At 45.3% G+C, this 20,684-nt stretch overlaps 1 protein-coding gene across 2 annotated transcripts; it reads right to left on the reverse strand.

Annotated features, from left to right (window-relative positions):
* Positions 1-13,911: 13,911 nt before the first annotated feature.
* On the reverse strand, positions 13,912-20,265 carry LOC109764611 (putative disease resistance protein RGA1). 2 transcript variants are annotated; one of them, XM_073498491.1, is made up of 5 exons: positions 19,873-20,265; positions 15,512-19,195; positions 14,757-15,040; positions 14,440-14,507; positions 13,912-14,335 (listed from the first exon to the last, which is right to left on the reverse strand). In XM_073498491.1, the coding sequence occupies exon 2, from the start codon at positions 18,969-18,971 to the stop codon at positions 15,570-15,572; it is 3,402 nt and encodes a 1,133-aa protein (XP_073354592.1). In that variant the 5' UTR covers positions 18,972-19,195; positions 19,873-20,265; the 3' UTR covers positions 13,912-14,335; positions 14,440-14,507; positions 14,757-15,040; positions 15,512-15,569. The 2 variants fall into 2 exon arrangements, with proteins under 2 accessions (XP_073354592.1, XP_020179001.1); XM_020323412.4 differs by having other exon boundaries at positions 15,512-18,981; positions 20,135-20,263.
* Between the last annotated feature and the right edge of the window lie 419 nt (positions 20,266-20,684).

A 20,684-nucleotide genomic window follows, 5' to 3' on the forward strand; every position in this document is an offset into this window, starting at 1 on the left:
CACCTCGAGGTCGGAGGGGGTTGGTGACGGGGACGACGGCGGGGATGATGGAGGGGGGGGCTCCTAGATTTCTGCGAAAACAAAAACCCTATAAGCTATCAACTAATCATATGCATACGCCTTGCATAGTGCTCTCCAATTTTAGCATTCAAAGTAGGAGTAGTTTTCCAATTTGAGCATTCAATAAGCAAAATCAAATCGCAAAATAAAGTAGTATTCAAATTAGGATGCATTCAATTATAAGCAAAACTACATCATCTCCATGCGTCCGTACATCGTCGAATATTATCACTAATACACCTCGAATACTATCATACATATAGCATTGCTAGTACAACTAGAACCGTAGCGCCCGACGGGTATTGGCGCAGGCGGTGGACACCCAAAGAGAAGGAACCATCACAGGATCATAGCTCCAGTGAGATCCCTGAAGAACCTGTCAGGTATTGTCGAACCTGCCCTCCAACGCAACCATGTAGGGACGGACGTGCTCGTCCTCCTCGCTGACACGGTGACGTACCACCTCCGCGGTGTCCGGAAGCCTCGGCACCATCACTGGCCCACGCGACCGCCACCAAACAAGGATCGGGTCAACGACGGGCTGGCTCCTCACCAACCTACGCCCCCCGGAAGGTAGCACCTCCCAAAACCAGCCCGGCGGAGCCCAGTCCCGGACATGGCCCCTCTGATCAAGCCGACCTCCTCCGCCGAGTCGACGACGAGGATGCGGGATAGGCATCGTCGACGTCGATGCAGGAATAATTGCTTTAACTAAAAAATAAACTAGTTCTATTAATTTTCTTGCTAAAAATAAACTACTTCTATAGTAAAATAAACTAGTTTTATTAAATCAACTAGTTCAACTACTAAGCACTTACTATAAATAGAATAAATTAGTACTTACTAAAAATAAACTAGTTTAACTAGTTCTATTATTTTTCTAACTAATTCTATTAAACACTTTCTAAGTAGTACTTACTAAAAGTTATCGGGGAGGGGGGTATATCGACAACGACATACCCGATAAAAAAATAAGAAGAGGAAGAAGAAGAAGAAAAAGAGGAGAAGAAGAAAGAAATAGAGGAGGAGATCGAAGAAAAAAAAAGAAAAAAAAGAGGAGAAGAAGAAGGAATAGAGGAGAAGAAGAAGAAATAGAATAATATATTATTCTATTTCTTCTTCTTCTCCTCTATTCCTTCTTCTTCTCCTCTTTTTCATCTTCTTATTTATTTCTCCTCTTCTTCCTCTCCTCTTCTTCTTATTCTTCTTCTTCTCCTCCTTCTTCCTCTTCTTATTTTCCTTTTTTCTCTCCTTCTTTTTCTTCTAAATATGAACGTATACATAAATGACTTTGATCATACACAATTTTCCTATACATGCACAATATGAACATATACATAAATTGACAAAGAAAATTCTATGAAAAAAAATCAAAAAAATTCTATGAACAAAATTACAACAGAAAAAAATCATAAAAATTCTATGAACAAAATTACAACAGAAAAAAATCATAAAAATTCTATGAAAAAAGTGACATATTCTTTGCAAATGAACATACAAACATTTACATATTCAACAATAATATCACAAAAAAAATCTAAACTACACATCTAAATTAATACAACTAAATTACAACAACTAAATTAACTACACATCTAAACTACACATCCAAATTAATACAACTAAATTACAACATCTAAACTACACATAATAGGGGGCGCGGTGGCGCGGCGGCAGCGGCGCCGGCCATTACAGGGAGGAGGGGATCGGGGCGGCACTCACAGGGTGTGCGGTGACGGCGATGAGGAGGCAGGGCCGGCGGCGTCGGGGCAGGGGTGGCGCGGGGCAGCGACGGCGTCGGGGCGGCGCGGGACGACATCGGGGCGGCGCGTCGGAGGCAGGGGCGACGACGGCGATGGCGAGGCAGATGGGCAGCCTGGCGGCGTCGCGGCGGGAGAATGAGGAACTGAACAAAAAATTCACAAGTCCTGGTTATATAGACGAGGCATTGGTCCCGGCTCGTGGCACAAACCGGGACCAATGCCCTCCTTTAGTCCCGGTTGGTTCCACCAGCCGGGACCAAAGGTCTCTTTTCAGCAGTCCAAAGGGCGGGAAGCAGAGGCCTTTGGTACCGGTTGGTGGCACCAACCGGTACTAAAGGAGGGCATTGGTCTCGGTTGGTGTCACGAACCGGTACCAATGCACCCCTTTAGCCCCGGTTGGTGGCATCAACCGGGACCACATGCCTCGTGCTGCCCGTGCCCAAATGTTTAGTCCCACCTCGCTAGCTGAGAGGGGCGCGCAGTGGTTTATAAGCCCCACTGCCGCACCCCTCTCGAGCTCCTCTCCATTGCAGGCTTACGGGCCTAATTGTCACTGTTATGCCTGTTGGGCCAACTGGGCCTTCTGTGGGCCTGAATCCTGGCCCATGGATGGGTTTCAGTCGTATTCAGGCCGTGGTGGCCCAGTAGGTGGCATATTTTTTATTTTTTCCCTTTTTTTGTTTTCTTTTTTGCTTTATTTATTCTGTTTTGTTTCTACTTACAACAAAAAAATTATTTATTTTATTTTATTTTGTTTCTAATTACTTATTTATTTTACTTTATGATAATTCTTTTTGCTATTAAAGTTTCTAACAAAAAAGTTCTTTACGAAAATTCTTTTTGCTTTTAATGATTTTGAACAGAAAATATTTCGATAATTGTAGTTGCATCAATTTTATATAATTTTAGTTTCAATAATACTAGAGGTTGCTTATAATGTTTTGAACAGAAAATACTTTGATAATTTTAGTTTCATAAATTTTATTTATGTTATTAAAGTTTATTTTATTTTTTTTTATTTTTTTTCTACTTATATATTTTATTAAAGTTTATATTATTTTGTTTCTAATTACTTATTTATTTTATTTTATGATAATTCTTTTTGCTATTAAAGTTTGTAACAAAAAAGTTCTTTATGAAAATTCTTTTTCCTTTTAATGATTTTGAACAGAAAATACTTTGATAATTTTAGTTGCATCAATTTTATATAATTTTAGTTTCAATAATACTAGAGGTTTATCTTCAGTGTTCAAAATGCACCAATCAAAGCCACATCTGTTACAAAGAGATTTCATTTTGAAAACTTATTTGAACTCCTGACTTTTTGTGTGTTCAAAATGCATCATTCAAAGCCACATCATCAATTTTCAACCCTTTCTGACTTCATTTGTTATTTTTCATGCATTTACTGATTATTTTGAGCTATAAGACCCTGAAATTGAAAAGCATTTCAAATGAACTCTGAAAAGGTTGAAAGTTGGCATGGTATCATCATTTCATCCACATAGCATGTGCAAGAAAGTTGAGAGGGTTACAGCAAAAACTGGATGCACTTCATGTACAAAACGGACAATCTCTTTCGAAGTATCAGGATTTCATACGGAACCCGTCTGTTACAACAGGCATTTCAAATGAACTACGAAAAGGTTGAAAGTTGGCATGGTATCATCATAATAGTTGTGGAGAGAAAGTCTTCACTTTTTCTTCGCTTGTGTCCTTTCCTTATTGCGCCGTAACCATGGATAATCTTCATCATTTATCAGGATGCTTGGGTCAGCCTTGACTTTGAAGGGAGGAATTTCATGAAACTTTTCATAATCTTCGGACATGTCTGCCTTGCCCTCCACTCCCACGATGTCCCTTTTTCTTGAAAGAACTATGTGGCGCTTTGGCTCATCGTATGATGTATTCGCTTCCTTATCTTTTCTTTTTCTCGGTTTGGTAGACATGTCCTTCACATAGATAACCTGTGCCACATCATTGGCTAGGACGAACGGTTCGTCACTGTACCCAAGATTGTCCAGATCCACTGTTGTCATTCCGTACTGTGAGTCTACATGTACCCCGTCTCCTGGCAGATTGACCCATTTGCACTTAAACAAAGGGACCTTAAAATCATGTCCGTAGTCAAGTTCCCATATGTCCACTATGTAACCATAATATGTGTCCTTTCCCCTCTTGGTTGCTACATCAAAGCGGACACCGCTGCTTTGGTTGGTGCTCTTTTGATCTTGGGCGATCGTGTAAAATGTATTCCCATTTATCTCGTATCCTTTGTAAGTCAATACAGTCGAAGATGGTCCCCTGCACAACGAGTACAGCTCATCACAAACAGTGTTGTCACCTCTGAGACGTGTTTCCAACCAACTGCTGAAAGTCCTGATGTGTTCACATGTAATCCAGGCGTCGCACTGCTCCGGGTGTTTGGAGCGTAGACTGTTCTTGTGTTCATCGACATACGGGGTCACCAAGGTAGAGTTCTATAGAACTGTGTAGTGTGCTTGAGACCAAGAATATCCGTCCCTGCATATTATTGAGTCCCCTCCAAGCATGCCTTTTCCAGTCAGTCTCCCCTCATACCGCGATTTAGGGAGACCTATCTTCTTAAGGCCAGGAATGAAGTCAACACAAAACCCAATGACATCCTCTGTTTGATGGCCCATGGAGATGCTTCCTTCTGGCCTAGCACGGTTACGGACATATTTCTTTAGGACTCCCATGAACCTCTCAAAGGGGTACATATTGTGTAGAAATACGGGGCCCAGAATGACAATCTCGTCAACTAGATGAACTAGGACGTGTGTCATGATATTGAAGAAGGATGGTGGGAACACCAGTTCGAAACTGACAAGACATTGCACCACATCACTCCTTAGCCTTGGTATGATTTCTGGATCGATCACCTTCTCAGAGATTGCATTGAGGAATGCTCATAACTTCACAATGGCTAATCGGACGTTTTCCGGTAGAAGCCCCCTCAATGCAACCGGAAGCAGTTGCGTCATAATCACGTGGCAGTCATGAGACTTTAGGTTCTGGAACCTTTTCTCTGGCATATTTATTATTCCCTTTATATTCGACGAGAAGCCAGTCGGGACCTTCATACTAAGCAGGCATTCAAAGAAGATTTCCTTCTCTTCTTTGGTAAGAGCGTAGCTGACAGGACCTTCATACTGCTTTGGAGGCATGCCGTCTTTTTCATGCAAACGTTGCAGGTCCTCCCATGCTTCAGTTGTATCTTTTGTCTTACCATACATGCCCAAGAAGCCTAGCAGGTTCACGCAAAGGTTCTTCATCACGTGCATCACGTCGATCGAAGAGCGGACCTCTAGGTCATTCCAGTAGGGTAGGTCCCAAAATATAGATTTCTTCTTCCACATGGGTGCGCGTCCCTCAGCGTCATTCGAAACAGCTAGTCCGCCGGGACCCTTTCCAAAGATTACGTGTAAATCATTGACCATAGCAAGTACGTGATCACCGGTACACATGGCGGGCTTCTTCCGGTGATCTGCCTCGCCTTTGAAATGCTTGCCTTTCTTTCGACATTGATGGTTGGTCGGAAGAAATCGACGATGGCCTAGGTACACATTCTTCCTGCATTTGTCCAGGTATATACTTTCGGTGTCAGCTAAACAGGGCGTGCATGCGTGGTATCCTTGTTTGTCTGTCCTGAAAGGTTACTGAGAGCGGGCCAATCGTTGATGGTTACAAACAGCAATGCGTGCAGGTTAAATTCCTCCTGTTTGTGATCATCCCACGTACGTACACCGTTTCCATTCCACAGCTGTAAAAGTTCTTCAACTAATGGCCTTAGGTACACATCAATGTCGTTGCCGGGTTGCTTAGGGCCTTGGATGAGAACTGGCATCATAATGAACTTCCGCTTCATGCACATCCAAGGAGGAAGGTTATACATACATAGAGTCACAGGCCAGGTGCTGTGATTGCTGCTCTGCTCCCCGAAAGGATTAATGCCATCCGCGCTTAAACCAAACCATACGTTCCTTGGGTCACGTGCAAACTCAGCCCAGTACTCTCTCTCGATTTTTCTCCACTGCGACCCGTCAGCAGGTGCTCTCAACTTCCCGTCTTTCTTACGGTCCTCACTGTTCCATCGCATCAACTTGGCATGCTCTTTGTTTCTGAACAGTCGTTTCAACCGTGGTATTATAGGAGCATACAACATCACCTTCGTAGGAACCCTCTTCCCGCAGGGCTCGCCGTCAACATCACCAGGGTCATCTCGTCTGATCTTATACCGCAATGCACCGCATACCGGGCATGCGTTCAAATCCTCGTACGCACCACGGTAGAGGATGCAGTCATTAGGGCATGCATGTATCTTCTGCACCTCCGATCCTAGAGGGCATACGACCTTCTTTGCTGCGTACGTACTATCGGGCAATTCGTTATCATTTGGAAGCTTCTTCTTCAATATTTTCAGTAGCTTCTCAAATCCTTTGTCAGGCACATCATTCACTGCCTTCCACTGCAGCAATTCCAGTACGGTACCGAGCTTTGTGTTGCCATCTTCGCAATTGGGGTACAACCCTTTTTTGTGATCCTCTAACATGCGATCGAACTTCAGCTTCTCCTTTTGACTTTCGCATTGCGTCCTTGCATCGACAATGACCCGGCGGAGATCATCATCATTGGGCACATCGTCTGGTTCCTCTTGATCTTCAGCAGCTTCCTCCGTTGCAGCATCATCGGGCACATCGTCTGGTTCCTCTTGATCTTCAGCAGCTCCCCCCATTGCAGCATCACCGTATTCAGGGGGCACATAGTTGTCATCGTCCTCTTCTTCTTCACCGTCTTCCATCATAACCCCTATTTCTCCGTGCCTCGTCCAAACATTATAGTGTGGCATGAAACCCTTGTAAAGCAGGTGGGTGTGAAGGATTTTCCGGTCAGAGTAAGACTTCGTATTCCCACATTTAGGGCATGGACAACACATAAAACCATTCTGCTTGTTTGCCTCAGCCACTTCGAGAAAATTATGCATGCCCTTAATGTACTCGGAGGTGTGTCTGTCACCGTACATCCATTGCCGGTTCATCTGCGTGCATTATATATAATTATGTGTGTCAAAAGTAAGAAAATCAGACAAGTATCTATCTAAAGTAAGAAAATCAAACAAGTATCTATCTAAAGTAAGAAAATCAGAAAGAAGATAAGAACAAGAGGCTCACCACGGTGGTGCCGGCGACGAGATCGGCGCGGGCGATCGACGGCGGTGAAAACGGGGACGGGTGTGACGGACTGCTAAACCTAGACAAATCTAGGGAAAAATGGAGCTCCGAGGTCGAGCTTCGAGAGGAGAAAGTTTAACTAGTGTGGCTCGGGCATTTCATCGAACACCTCATGTGCATAGGAGGTGAGCTGGAGCACCCAATGCCCTCCCCCTCGCCGGCCAGCAAAAAACAGAGCACTGTGGAGTGCTCTGCTGCGGTGATGGGGTATATATAGGCAACTTATTTGTACCGGTTCATGGCAAGAACCGGAACTAAATCCCACCCTTCTGTACCGGTTCTAGGCACGAACCGGTACCAATGGCTGTGGGCCAGGAGCGCGGCCCATTGGTCCCGGTTCGTGCCTAGACCGGGATAAATGGATCCAGACGAACCGGGACCAATGCCCACGAGGCCCCGGCCGGCCTCCTGGGCTCACGAACCGGGACTAATGCCCCCCATGGGTCCCGGTTCATGAAGAACCGGGACTAATGGGCTGGCCAGGCCCGAACCAAAGCCCTGTTTTCTACTAGTGTTCCTGGTACCTAAGGATATTAAAGTCGCCTCCAATAAGCATTGGGTGTGGATTATCCTTAGCTAGGTTCACCAATTCCCGCAGGAAAGCGGATTTATTCTAATCTTGGGCAGCCCCATAGACCGCGACCAGACTCCATGTAAAATTATCAGCTCTGTTTCGGAGATGGAATTTGATGTGAAATTCACCAACCGAAAAAGATAACAATTCCATGGTTGTTGTCTGTATCCCAAGTAAGATTCCTCCGGACCTTCCACGTGGTGGTAAACAATGCCATGTGTAGTCAAAACCACCAGATAGGTGGTCAAAGACATGTGCACGGAAGTCACATTTACCTGCCTCGGAAATTGCTACAAAATCCAACCCATGCTCTCGCACAAAATCACCGACGTGTTTATGTTTAGCCAAGTCTGAAAGACCTCTGCTATTCCAAAACATGCCTCTCATGTGGAAACTCGGGTTGGGTTGGATATCTTCGCCTTTTTGGACGATTTTTGTTTCTTTTTTGAGGAATGAGATTTAGACTTGCGCGAAGATGCGGTGAAGTCACAAAATATGGACCCCGGTCGTGCATCATGTAATCTAACCTCAGTTACTGCACCAACCAAGTGGGAGAGAAGCGGACCATCATATGTGGCCGCCGATTCCTCCTCCTCAGTTTCAGGGTACAGCAGGGGGCTTGAACACTTAGGAGAAACCTTTAATCGGTCGATCTTCATGTGTTTTAGCGCCCCCACCGACATACGCATATCATTATTATTATTTCCAATTGTAATTCCGACGTTATTTAAACTAGAACAAATACGAGTACTGGAAAAGGAAAGAAATGATTTATTGCAAGTTGTACCTATCGATGAGTCCAGATTACGCTCCGCCTGACGCTGCATCGCCTTCGAGAGAGAGTTCTCGTCCGTGGTCGAGGACCCGTCAGCGGAGGAGAAGTGACTGTCGCTACGCCGGATGGGAGTAGTCTTCACATTGGTCGGAGTAGGGTGGCGCGTCCGTAGCGGCGTTGGAGCAGAACGAGGCGATCCCAATGGTGCAGCAGCTCCAGGCCCCGGTGGTACATCAGCAAGACAGCAACGGGTGCCGAGATCTTCTTGATGTGCCCCATGGCTTGACCGAGTTGAACTGCAGCAGTCAGAGGACAGAGAGGCGCACTCTGTTGCATTGTCGACGACACATGAGTAGGCGTAACCTTGGTCTGAGCAGGCATAGGCTGAACGCAGCGGCTACGTGCAGCTTCGGTTGGCCAGAGCCACGCAACTCCACAGGTGAGCACATGCTAGCTGATGCATCCATGCAAGTAACCGTACCTATGCATGTCTCTGCCCCTTTGCCTGTAGTTGCACCCATCAATCCATGCACCCCTTTGGCAGATAACGCATGCTGCTGCTGAAGCTGGTGCGGCGTACGTTCCGTCGGAGGCACAGTTGAGCCTGAGTTGACAGATGTCGAGACCGGAGGCGGCACCGGCGACAACGACGACGAAGTGTAACCTGTAACAAACTCGTCGTACATGTTCGAGGATCCTGTAGTGTGCGGCAGCTCGGATAACGGCGCGGCGAGGGATGAACCCATACAGTCTCCAGAGAAACATAAGATGGGACATCTTCAACTTTCCATTCTTTGAAAGAAATCTCAATGCCGTGCGACTTGACTCAAACCTCTAGGTCAGCCATTCGGTGGAGATCGTCAAAGGAGGGGAATGACACCAAAAAGGCGTCCTTGCCATGCGGAATAGCCTCCCACTTCCATTGAGCCTGGGTCTGAATGATTCTAGCAATCTCAGCTTCAAGCACTGCTGCGGGTAGCTCCCTGCCGGAGACCGAGACCAAGGCAGTTCGCGACGTCGATGGAGAAGTGTCCACGTCTTTGCACACATGCTCTGGGATTTGAATGAACATGGTAGCATTAGAACCCTGTCCAAAAACGATGCCGAGGGCCGGGGCTGCTTCAGAACGGGACAACGGAATAGAGCGTGCTTGAAATTGTTGCAAATGTAGCAATAGTGCACCAGAGAACAGTCCTTGGACAGATGATCATTGGACCGGCATTTGAAACAATACATCTTTTCTTTCTTAGCTTTCGGCACATTGACAACAGCCCCCTCCCGTTGAGCGGCAACCGTGCCACCGGAATTGGCCATGGGCGGGATGCCCTGGGAGACTGCCAAGTTTGCATTAACGGGGGGAGCCTGAAGTGTCAGCCCTCCAGATACGTCAGGCCGACGCCCCTTCTTCTTCCTCTTATTGTTTCCTCATGTGTTTGACAGACCTGTACCAAAGGCGAACCCCTGCCTGCTCATATTCGTAGGAGCAAGCTGAAAGGGGCCCGAGCCTAGGTAGGGGGCTTGTTGAACAGTCGCATTAACCGGGCCAGTTGGGAAGGGCTGCTGCCTGGCCGGAGCGCCAAACCTAGGAGGTCCAGCGGCGGAAGATATGGATATCTTTTACCAACAGAGATCGATGCCTCATGAGAGATGGGTGCATGGGGGAATATTGGAATAGGCGCCACGGTGTGAATCTTTAATTCGAGATGCGCTTAGAGCATCTCCACTCATTTGCCTCCCCAGGAAGCATTGTTTTCACCGCTTGGGGGGCTGTCGGCGAAAAATTTGGCCTGCACATTTTTCCACTCATTGCGCCCCACGATCAGTGTGGGGCTCCCACGTAGGCAGCGGCATTTCGTCGAGCATCTTGCCCGCAGCGGCGTCGACGACCTCCTCGGCCCGCGCCCAGTGGAGGAGCGCGAGCGTCGACGGGGAAGGAGGCGATGAGTCCAGCAGCCGGAGGCCGACGTCGAGCCGCCCCATGCCCCACTCCCTCGCCCCGTGCCCGGTCCCTCGAGCCGACGGGGAAGGAGGCGACGCCGGCCGACACGCCGCTGCTCCTCTGGCTGCAGGGCGGCCCGGGCTGCTCGGGCCTCGTCGACGATCTCTTCGAGCTCGGTCCCTACCGCCAGAGCAGCAATGGTGTCCGCCGGCGCGCCCCCTGCAGCACGCGGCCGACCCGGCCCTGGAGCTCGTCCCCACCGGCCGACGAGGCCGACATCATCTGGGGCACCGGTGTCGTCCCCGCCAGCCGACCCATTCGGGCGGGCCCGTGCCTGCGCCGCGCCCGCGCACCGCGAGCTCGCCCGTGTCGGCGCCGCACCGGCGCCCACCGGATGTATGGAGGAGCGGCAGCGGCGAGCAGGGCGTGGGCGGCGTGGGCGCCATCTCCTGGTCGCACCAGCGCGTCCGGCCCAACTGCAGGAGGAGCGCGTCGTGGCCGTGCTTCCGGTGGTGGCGCGCGTAGTCCACCAGCCGGCCCCCGAGCTCCTTCATCATGCCGTCCCCCTCCTCCGCGTGTTGCCCCGGACCTGTGCGCGGCGAGGCGAGGGCGGCGGCATGCCGGGCGAGGCGTTGGGCGTGGGAGTTGGTGGGTGAGAGAAGGAGAAGAGAAGAGAGAGGAATTGCAGCTCGGCCTCGAGAGACGAGAGAGAGAGAGAGAGAGAGGATGGGTGTGTGGAGGGGAGCACGTGGGTGGGCCAGGGAGGGAAAGGGAAGAGAGAGGAGAGAGACGGTGGCATGTGGGTCAGCGCATGCAAAACGGCGAATTAAGCCCCTCAGGTGCCCCACCAGCTCCCTGGGTTTGCGTCGGGGTCGCCGGCTCAGTTTTTGGCCAGATCTAACGCTAATCGAGCTCGTGGGGGCGCGAGTAGGACTTTTTTTTTCCGCCAGCAGTGAAAAAGTGCTCCTGGGGGCCTTTCTGGGGGCGGGTGGAGATGCTCTTAGACGAGTGGTTGGATGGCTATCCAAGGGTTGAAAACATGAATGAAATGACATAAAGGAAAACGACATGTTCACATGCATGCAAGCTGTATGATCAATCCCGTTGTGGCATTATGCTTGAAATGACATATATATGGACCTCTTTCGCCAAAAGGGGGCCAAATTAAAAGCCTAGACCTAGATCCTCTAATCCTCATAATTAAAAGCCTAATGTGATTTTAATCTCCTTCCTCCAATTCGACGGTGACTTTTAGCTCTGGATGACGGAGCGCTGCCGGATCGTGAAGACCGTACGCTTATAACTCACAGAGAGGTCGTGCTTTCGGTCTTCCATTCGAGGTCCTATTCGTGGGTTGTTCACCGGATCGCTCATCTACAGTTTAAGATACTCCAAGTACGATCTACACCGACTCATCTACCTCGCTGCAACTCGCAGTTGGTAACGATCTGATCCAAACCTGCCTTGACAGCGTCCAAAACGACCTCCGGTCCAGACCCAAGCCATGCAGTAGTTCGGCCTTGAGTTATACTAAAGTTTTCCAAAACATGACTAGAAGAATTACCACTATGACGAATATGAATAATCAAGAACTACGTTCGGACATGCTATCTATAATCTCTCTTATAAGAAACGCATACTTGGATCTGTTTGTATCTCCGCTTCTTTCTCACCATATTGACTTCATAATTGGATGGCAATCCCATGGGGTTGAAGACATGAATGAAATGCCAAGAGGAAGAAAGAGAGGCATTCATGCGAGCTCTAGGATCGATCCCGTTCATGGCATTTTGCTTGTTTCTATTTTGGAAGATATGGATATCTTTTTGAATAGAAGATATGGATATCTTTTACCAACAGAGATCGATGCCTCATGAGATGGGTGCATGGAGGAACACTGGAATAGGCGCCGCGGTGTGAATCGTTAATTCGAGATGCGCTTAGACGAGTGGTTGGATGGCAATCCAAGGGTTGAGAACCAATGAGAACATGAATGAAATGACAAAAGGGAAAACGACATGCTCACATGCATGCAAGCTGTAGGATCGATCCCGTTGTGGCATTTTGCTTGTTTCTACTTTTGGAAGATACATATGGACCTCTTTTGCCAATAGAGATTGTTGATGCCTCAACCGCTCATGCATGAGCAGTGTTGAACACGTGTTACTAAAGTAGTGGCACGGATGTCGATGTGAGCATGCAAAGGTAACCCAACTGCTTGTACCACAAGATATATCATTGAGGAACCGTATGCGGATGGAGGCCATTGATCAGGACCGTCGATATTCGACGACAGCGGGACGTGGTCGTGGTGGCTGTTGCTGGTGCGTACGCGCGTACATATGCATGCGTCATGCGTGTAATCTTATTTCTGTGCATCTTCTGTGGACCCTGCTAGCTCTTGATTGATCGAGCCCAGCACTTTCAGAGTTACATACCCTGTTTGCCTCAAGTGTGTTTGTCGCTTGAGATTTTGGTTTAATCCTGAGATAATATTTGATTAGTTATCTTTGACGTCACTTTCTTACCATAGTATAAAGAACATGGTGGCTACATTTTTTTTTTCCTAAGAACCATTTTCTTTGACGTCCATTTTCGTGCGTAGCGCCTACATATTTTTTTCCCGACAACCATTTTGCATACTGTCAGAAGAAACGAATTTCTTGTAACAACTAACTTTAAAAACTTACCTACAAGTCGTGATCAGATTTATCTTAAAAAGTTTCATGAATTAAAAAAATGTTTATGAATTTGAAATATTTTCACATATTTTTCAAAATCATGAATAGAAAAATGTTCACAAATTGTAACAATTGTTTACGAATTTAGTAAATTTTAACAGATTTTGAAAAAGTTCAAGAATTTGAAATTTTTTCGTGAATCTAAAAAATATTCAAGATTTTTATAAAAAGTTCAAGAATATCAAGAAGGGGTCAGGAAATAAAAATTGTTCATGAATTTTACGAAATATTTGTCGATTCAAATCAATCACGAACTATTCGAGTTCGTGAATTTTAATATATTCAAGAAATTTAAAATGTTCACAAAGTATTTAAATATTGTATAATTAAAAATTCACAAACTATAAAAAATATTCACAATTTTAGAAAATGTTTAAGAAATTAAAAATGCGTTTGAATTTCAGGAACATAAAATTGTTTCCGAATTTCAAACAATATTGACAAAATAAAAAAAATTGCAAATTTATTTAAAGACATCTAAAATTTAAAAATATTTATGATTTTTAATTTTTTGCGCAACCAAAAATGCTTGTGCATTTTCAAAAATGTTATTAAAGTAAAGTAATATTCGATAATTTAAGAAATTATCCCATATTGTGAAAACAAATCTTGAATTAAAAAGGTATTAAAAGATAAAAAGAAAGGGAAAACGGAAAAATCCAAAAAGAAAGGCTAAAAACCATGGAGACGAATTCATATATAAATGAGAAAATAACCAGATGGAAGCTTTCAAAACCTTGCCAGAACCAGCGCTGAAAACCTAAATGACCGACCCAAAGCATCTATAGAGAGGGTGCGCGTTTGACAGGAGGAAAAGGGCGTGCCCAGTGCAAGACGAGCTATATATATGTTTGCTGAATAACATGAGTATTTTTCATGAACAAATTTCTGATGTTGGTTCATCTTCAAGCTGGTAAACGTGCATCAACCAGCTTGCTTTCAGATCTTGTGCAGATTATATATCAAGCACCCGAATAGAATAGACGGCCCTTGGAAACAATCTGATTGAATCCAAGGTAGGATCAATTGTTGCACTTGCATGTAGGTGTCTAACAAAACTGCTAATCGGCTAGTAGTCACCGACACAACTACGCGACGGTTTGCCGAGCAGGTGATCTGAAGTCTGAACACATCAAGGACAGCGCGAAGAGCCAGGGTCGCCTTGCCGACATGGCCGAATCTGAATCCTCCCTCTTTCTTCCTGTACAACATGTTGTTTACCTCCCCTGAGCTGCACCATACACACACATACGCCATCAGTCCAGTCTGTTTCGGTTCAGTTTGGTACACGACAACGGTTCCATGGTGTGAAGCAAATGCAGATGCAAAACTTACCGGTCGAGCTGCTCGCATCATCCACCGTCAGCGGCAACATCTCGATGAAACATCCCGCTGCGCATATCCTGCAACCAGTTCGTGCCACCTTTTCTCAGATACAAGAATGTATATATACTAACTCTCATCGCAATACCAGAATTCCCTTCTTGGCGCAGAACTATCAAGAATCAATCAATGTTGAATGCTCGCACGACATGGCAAACGAAAGGTGTATACTTGTCAAACTAAATAGGCCTGACAGTGTTCCATTTTCTACATACCCAGCAACAACGGTTCAGTTAGTACCAAAGGTTCAACAACAAGCTGATGATTACCTTGTGAGGACGGTCTCCCCATATATCCTCCTCCACATCGGAGTCCTAGAGCCCAGCAGCAACAGAGAAGACCAAAACTACTGACTCCTTGGCGCCCTTCATGTGCACAACTTGTTAGTCTCCTTCTCCTCGATCTTCCTCAGGAACTACTGACTGTCCTGGGTCCATTCTGCATCAACCAGCGAGAGTTTATCCATGCACCATTTCTGCGGGCCAAGTGCAGTGAGCATGCGTGGAGTAAACGATCTTCAGCTCGCCATGCCGCAACCTTGCTTCCCAGAAGACTGACAAGGGTTCCACATCACAAAGTATTAGAAACTAGTCACAGAAATTGGAATCTGTAAAGTAAAAGAAGAAAACAGGAATTGGAAAGGAGAGATTGCAGATATAAGTGCCACTGTTCGCTCATACTAGGACTGATTGATAGAGCGCCTAGGGCTTTAGCAGACATGAATTTTAGTACCCAAAAAATGAAAACAAATCACTTAAGCCCGCAATTTCCAGAATTACAAAATAAAATCAACACGTAGACATTAACATCATTACCATCCATACAAACCACCAGACCAATCAACAATTTGCACAATGTTTCTAATACTTCCACCTTTTGGTTGGACTAGCTACCAAACTATTGGCAACCATCCAACAATGTGTATCACCGAGCTGCAGATTCTAACATTTGTGGTTCTGTAACGGATCCTCTTATAATATACATTCTAATAGTACAAACAAGAGAGAGCAGAAAGCATGCTTACAGAGATATTATTTGTAGTACAGAGGCAGAGGCAAGCAGTGGGAACAGATGCATGGTACTCAAATTTGGTGGTTTGAAGACGATGAAGCAGCATTAATTGACAGGTTTTGGACTGTCTTCCCATTAAGCCGAATGTATGGAACATGAGAGATGTTTAGCCAATCTGATCCTCCAGGTTTGAAATTGTCTTCCATGATGAAGCCATCCATAATCAATTCTTGGAGGTTCTGTGGCACAACTCCTTCCAGCGACAGGGGTTTTGTCTCCCTAATAATAAGTACTTTTAAGGAGGTAAGTCTGTTTAGTGTAGAAGGGAGTCGTTGCAGAAAATAGCAGTAAGCAAACTCGATTTTTTCGACAGATATTAGTTGTCCAAACCACTCTTCCTGCTCTGGGGTAAAATGAAGGGCCTCCAGATAAACGATGCACAGAGCACACACTGAGGGGACAAAAGAGTTCTTATGCAGCAAGCTAACATCTGTAACTATACTGCTAAGATGAAGTAAATCCTGCTCATCTTGTCTAACAGATTGGTCTGGGAATTCAGTAAGAATGCCAGGACAACCAAGAACATCAATATCCCTGAGGTTGGGAAAACATTGTAGCCCATCAATCAAACGTAGAGATCCACATTTTCGAAGATACAGATAATCCAGTGAATTCAACTGATGTCCAGAGAATAGCAGTGGGTGATCACAGTAAGATATCCTTAATTTTTTGAGACATGCCAAGAGTCCTACATATTGTGGCAGTGCCTTGACAAAGTTCCCGCAAGCTGAAATGTTAAGTTCTGACAACGAAGACACGGATGATAGGTTGGGCACTTTTTCCAGTAAAGGACAATTGTGAAGTTCAAATCTTGTGAGATGTGGAAGGAGAGGGCCATGATCTTCTTCTGCATGTGACCAATCTATCCAAGATGTCATCGAAGAGACTTTTAAGTCCTCCAAACTTGGGAGGCAACCAAAATGTGTTCCATCAACATGCTTCACTGATGGCAAGTTATCGAGAGTGAGATGCTTGAGTGAAGCGAATTTTCCAAATGGTGGAAGTACAGCTAGAAGTCGGCAGCTTCCAACATGAAGGGACTGCAGTTTTGTGAAGATGTGACCTTGCAAAATCCAGTGTGGTAAAGTTGTTGCCCCGTAACCTTCGATCATGAGCTCTTGAAGATTTGAGTGTGGCTGTAATCCTTCAAGTACATCTTTGGATACATTTCTCCCCTTCAACACCAAGGCTTCAAGGTGTTTCTTCCCAATCATATTGGCATCGGCTGCCTCAAGTGTGTTCTTAATGACGTGGATATTGCTTATGCAAATTTTCCCAGATAGCTCTTGCATGTTTTTCAATTCATTTATCATGAATCCGTTTCTCTTTCCAACACTGAAGTTCTCCAATTCTTGAAGTTGACTCAGTAGCCCAATACCAGGAATCAAAGAGAGAGCTGAAGCGTCAACATACAAGTGCCGCAAATTGGCAAGTGTATTAACACTTTGAGGAATAGAATTGCGGGTATATCCACGGAGGTATAAAACATGAAGATTACAAGGGAAGTTGCGCAAATTATTGACTCTTGTGAAAGAAAGATCAAAGAACCTCAATTTCTTTGAGGATGAAATGTGGGCAGGCATATTTGTCAGCACCTCCAAATAAGATAAGTCTAACACTCGAATGCTTCTTGAGTTGGCTAACATTTTGTCAACAACATCACAAATTTCAGTACTGTCACAATGACCAAACAGTAAGATTGTCCGCAGATTTTTATACTTGTTGAGTTCATGAATGTGCAGTTGATTACTAACTTGCAGAGCCAAATGGCGAGCAGTCGGTGATGCTCTGCTTGAGGTCTCTTTGTGGAGAAAGCATTCATATGAAGAAACACCAATTGCCAAAGCCCGTACTAGATCGTGCATGGTGTACCTCTTTTTGTCAAATGTAGCCTGGAAAAATGATCTTTGCACAAGTTCATCAAATAATTTACCTCCAATATCCTCTAATCTAGTGCCACCAGATTCGCTTTGTTCAATGAAATCATGAGAAATCCACATATTGACCAATCTATCTTTATCAAACAAGTAATTTCCTGGAAAAATGGAACAGAAAGCGAAGCACTGCCTTTCTCTAGGCTGTAGATCTTGATAACTAATCCCCATGTATGGAAGGATTTCACAAAGAACTTCACTCAGGTCCCACCAATCGCTCTCAAGGATGCTTCTCCACTGGTGTACCGTAAATCTGGATCTTAACAGATTTCCCATTACTTTTGCTGCTAATGGCAAGCCATCTAGTTTTTTTGCTATTTGTTCACCAATTAACAGAAGAATCTGATTGTTCTCCGCCACAACATCGCTGGTGCCAAATACATAATACTGGAAAGCTGACCAAAAACTCTCCCATGGCAAAGGTGCTAATGGAACTTGACACATTGTTGCTACTGCGTCTGCAACCCTTTTGCTTTGTGTTGTCACAAGAACTACACTTCCCGGCACTTCACGAGCTATGGCAGTAAGCAAAATATTCCAGTGAGCACACATCTCATCCCAAACACTGTCAAGCACAAGAAGGAATCTTCCTTCCTGCCGGATGCCATTTTGAATATTGTTGACAACTGTTTCCAGACTATCAGCACAGTCAAAAGATGAATCATTTCCTTTAAAAGAGCACAACATCTCCTGCAACGTCCTTTTCACACTGAAATGTTTTGAAACATACACCCATGCTCTGTGTCCAAAGTGACCCTTAACATTTTCATGATTGTAAATAACTTGAGCAAGGGTTGTCTTCCCAACCCCGCTCATACCAACAATTGGGATTACATCAACACCACCGATGGTGTACCTTGACCCAAGTTTTGCTCTGCTGCTGGATTCTGGTTCAGAGCCAGATGAACCCAAAATAGTTTTCAGTATCAACTCTATAACTTCATCGCGGCCAAACACCTTGACATCAATTGGAACACGAGAAGTAGTCTCACCCCCAACTCCCTCCTCCTTGATGGATGCTGAACTACTCTGCTTTAAGAGCTCCAGGAATGTGTTGGAGGTTGCACAGAGGTGATCTAGCTTCTGCACAACATATTCAAGCCTTTTCATGCCCTCATTAGGTACAACCAAACTTTTAAGGGCCCTAATCGACGATGAAACGAACTCGCTCATCTTGCGCTTTCCAAGGACTATGTCTTGACAATCAAATCTGTCAAGCACATCCTCAGCTTCATAGGCAGCATCATGGAGGTTCCCTAGCCACTTGGTAAGACTAGTGCTGGTGATAAGCTGGTTATCAGCGACCTCGGTTATGGCCTTCACCATGGTGAGGCTTGTGTGGAGCTTGGTCAAAAGCTCTTCAGTAGCATGGCTCAGATTATAGTTGCTCTCGAGGAAGTCAATCGCCTTGTCAACAGCACGCTGGATAACTGCTGATGAGAAACCACCAGCCACCTGCTCTGCAGCTGCAGACATCATGATTTGAACCCTGCAATAATGATAGGATTGGTTAGCATGTCTGTTAGTCTGTATGCAGTCGTGGAAAGTTGTCTCCTATATAAAGGAAAAGATGAACAGATTAACTTGATGAGCTCAATCTGGCAAGAGATCTTTACTTGACTGTAAGGATTACTTAATGCTGAAAGGCACCCTTTCAAGCACTTTGCCACGAAATGAATTTTACTACATGTATGAGTTGTCTCCTATATAAAGGAAAAGATGAACAGATAACTGATGAGCTCAATCTAGCAAGAGATCTTTACTTAACTGTAAGGATTAATTAATGATGAAAGGTACCCTTTCAAGCACTTTGCTACAAGATGAATTTATCTTCATGTATGAGTTAGCATTTATATATGCAGGCTTCATAGGCAGTACCAAAAATATGCTCTTTTAGTTCTACAAATGAATCGTGATTGTCACAGCCAAAAAACATTCAGTAAGTCAACAAGCAAGTTGGTCACCTGTCCAAAAATGTGGTCGTTGATCAAATTGGATACCAGCTTAAATATATGTTCTTTGAACAAGTTAATCACCTAATGAAATAACTGACCCCCAATTTTTTTTTACTCTGAAGAACACGACACGATATAAGTTTTTTAGCGGTGACCTATTTACCATCTAATCAATGTCAACAAACAACACCAACAAGAACATTGCCAAATCGTTTCTAATCACGAGTTCCCCTGTCCAAGTCGTTTCACCCACAAGAGCATTCTAAGTAGCATAATAAAGCTAAAATTGTTTATCCAGCGAAGCTCTAGGATTGTGCTCAATATACATAAATTATTTCATCTTAGTACCTATTATGTGCAAAATTCCTTGTTTTGTGATGTGTATATAAATAAGGGAGGATGCAAAACAATGGTTCAGCCTGTACATGTATGGTAGTGATGTAGGAAAACTTAATTTAGATGCAATCTTCCAAGAAATGAGCAGAACCTTAGATCCAAAAGACAATGGACTTGGAACAGAGCACAGAAGGAATTTTAGAAATTTTAGGAATTAGGCTTCAACTAGAAATGCTTAATTTAACATCACAGTTTTCATAATGAAGCGTACCTAAGATTTCCCTGAAAAATTTCCCAGAACTCCAACAGCTGCCTCCGACCTACCTCCTGCGGAGCTGGGGGGGCGGGCACCTGGGAGAAGGAACGAGCCGGGGCGCCGGATTGTCGGCGCGCGGGCCAGCGACGACGTTCCTGAACAGCAGGTCGACAGGGGATTGGAGCTGGGGCTCCTCCGCGGGAGAATGCGACGGCGGCAATCGGCAACGGTAGTAGCAGCAGCGAAGTAGTACGAGTAGTTTCTTTTCTTCTCGTACGTACTCCCTCCGTTCGGAATTACTTGTCGTAAAAATGAATGTATCTAGACGTATTTTAGTTCTAAATACATCCATTTCTGAGACAAGTAATTCCAAACGGAGGGAGTATATATCAATCAGTTTTTGAGCGTCGATAGAGAAAATAAATAACGCACTACAACCTACTGGATGCTCACGACACACACCTAAGAGCATCTACAGCCGGGGCCTTCCTCGTAGGCCCAGACGGGCCGCCCGGTCACGGTCGGGTCACAAAATTTTGACCCAGACGGCCCCTTCAACAGCCCTCGAACATTTGGGCTGACCGGCACCCTTAATATCCAGTCCAAATACATGGGGCATCCGGGCACGCCCACCACACCGGACCC

This window comes from Aegilops tauschii, chromosome 5, assembly GCF_002575655.3.
Source record: "Aegilops tauschii subsp. strangulata cultivar AL8/78 chromosome 5, Aet v6.0, whole genome shotgun sequence".
Classification (NCBI taxonomy): Eukaryota; Viridiplantae; Streptophyta; class Magnoliopsida; order Poales; family Poaceae; genus Aegilops; species Aegilops tauschii.